At 49.6% G+C, this 2365-nt stretch overlaps 1 protein-coding gene across 1 annotated transcript; it reads left to right on the plus strand.

Moving 5' to 3' along the window:
- The first annotated feature begins 1041 nt into the window (after positions 1-1041).
- On the plus strand, positions 1042-1397 carry LOC116895409 (ubiquitin-60S ribosomal protein L40-like). Its single transcript, XM_032896692.1, is given in 2 exon segments — positions 1042-1315; positions 1318-1397. Coding segments are annotated over 2 exon segments (354 nt in total).
- Positions 1398-2365: the final 968 nt, after the last annotated feature.

The following is a 2365-nucleotide window of genomic DNA, read 5'->3' on the forward strand; positions in this document are numbered from 1 at the left end:
GCTCAGGCTGGCTCACTAGGTAGCCAAGGCTCCCCTTAAATTCTTGATCTTCCTGTATTTGCCCTCCTTTGCTGGGATTACAGGCAGGTGCGAATTCACCCTATTTCATACTCTGTTACTCACTAGTGCAACTGAGCAGGTGCAAGTTCCTGCTCACAGGACCTTGAGACGCATCCGTTAGCTGTGATCACCCCCTGCCTCCACTTCAGAAGCTGCTGCTTTACTGTTTCTATTGGCCTTACCCACCTCTCTCTAATTAAGTGCAACTAGACAATCTTCTGAACACTATAGAGCAAATCACAGTCTTTAGACTTTTATCTTTTAAAGGGCTGGTTTAGGACGTACATTTAAAACTAGAACCTAGAAATGTGTGTGGCTTGGCTAGAGTAAAAGGCCAACAGGGGACTGGAGAGATGGCTTAGCTGAGGCTTTTGGGGGGGGGGTTTTTTTTTCTAAGACAAGGTTTCTGTGTAGCTCTGGCTGTCCTAGAACTCCCTCTGTAGACCAGGCTAACTTTGAACTCAGAGATCTGCCTGCCTCTGCCTCCCAAGTGCTGAGATTAAAGGTGTGTGCCACCACCGCACTATGTCGTAGCTATTAAGAACACTGGCTGCGGGGTTGGGGATTTAGCTCAGTGGTAGAGCGCTTGCCTAGGAAACGCAAGGCCCTGGGTTCGGTCCCCAGCTGCGAAAAAAAGAACCAAAAAAAACACTGGCTGCTCTTACTGTGACCCGGGTTTGATTCCCAGTAGCCACATAGTAGTTCACAACCCTTTATAACTCCAGTCCCAGGGGATCCAATGCCCTCTTCTGGCCTCTGTAGGCAACAGGTACACACGGTGCACAGACAAATATGCAAGTAAAACACCCAAACACATTAAAAAAGGAAGAAAACCTAAACAAAAACTAAATCTGGAACGCTGTACTCTGACAGGAGAAGGCCGGCGGCAGACATCAGGGGACCTTTCCCCAGCTATGGTAAAAGTTCAAGCTGAGCTGTCTTCCTTCTCTTCAACAAGACTGCCGAGCGGCCAACCCCAACATGCAGAGCTCCATGAAGACCTTGACGGCCAAGGCCATCGCTCTTGAGGTCGAGCCCGGGGACACCAGAGAGAACGTCAAGGCCAAGATCCAAGAAAAGGAAGGCATTCCACCTGACCCGCGGAGGCTGCAAGCAGCTGGAGGATGGCCGCACCCTGCCCAACGTCCGGAAGAGTCCACCTTACACCTGGTGCTGCGCCTGCGCGGTGGCAGCATCGAGCCGCCCCTTCATCAGCTTGCCCAGAAGCACAACTATGACAAGATAATCTGCAGCAAGCGCTGCACCCCCGTGCAGTCAACTGACACAAGAAGTGTGGCCATACCAACAACCTGAGCCCCAAGAAGAAGGTCAAATAAAGCTGGGGCCGTATCTGACCCATGACCCCCGGACCAAAAAAGTCCTCTTCCATCAACTGGGCGGCGAAGGTGCACGCCTTTAATCCCAGCCTTCCAGCAAGTGGAGCTCTGTAAATTCAAGGCCAGCCTCGTCTACCTAGCAAGTTTCAGGGCTTCACAGAGAAGTCCTGTCTCTAAAAACAAAACAAAAGCAAAACAAGTTCAAATTATTCTGAAAAGTTATCATAAAACTTCTGGAAGTTGTTTTAAGCACGTAACTCTAGACATCGGCTAATATATTAATTGCAAATTCCACAGCTCTTCCACTGTGTCTCTACCGGAAGTCTGCGGCCTACCTCCCAGAGCCTGCGTTACCATACAGAGCTGAAAGGGTTGCAGGTGGGGTTAAGGAGCTCAAAGTGGGCTAAGCCTGGGGCCTATGCAATCACAGGGCTCTTCTTGAGAGACAGAGAGAGACAGGAAGTCAGGGCAGAGAAGGGAACATGGGGATGGAACCAAGGCCAGCGGGGCATGATGACTGCTTTCAAAGAGGATGTGCTCAGGGGTCAGGGAATAGGAGCTGTGTCTAGAAGCTGTAAAAGGCAGGGGAAGGTTCTCCTAACCCTCCAGAAGCAACACAACCTTGCAGGCATCTTCCACTTAGGATTCTAATGCCCATTTCAAACCAGTCTCGACTCCAAAACTGTAAAATTGATTGATGTTGTTCTAAAGGATTGTGGGAATCTGTTCCAGCTACAATGGGAGTGGCTACAGGAGTTGCTAGTTCCGATTTTAGTACCATACCCTGTTAGAATGTCTGCATTTGAATAATCGTTGGTCTGTGTCTGTTATAAAACTCCACGTGTGGAGCTGAAGAGAGGCTTTAGGAGGAGTTTTTTCTACTCTTCCAGAGGACCAGGTTTCAGTTCCCAACACCCACAAGGCAGTTCACGGCCATCTATAACTCCAGTTCTGGGTATATGATGCCT

Source organism: Rattus rattus, chromosome 3, assembly GCF_011064425.1.
Source record: "Rattus rattus isolate New Zealand chromosome 3, Rrattus_CSIRO_v1, whole genome shotgun sequence".
Lineage (NCBI taxonomy): Eukaryota > Metazoa > Chordata > Mammalia > Rodentia > Muridae > Rattus > Rattus rattus.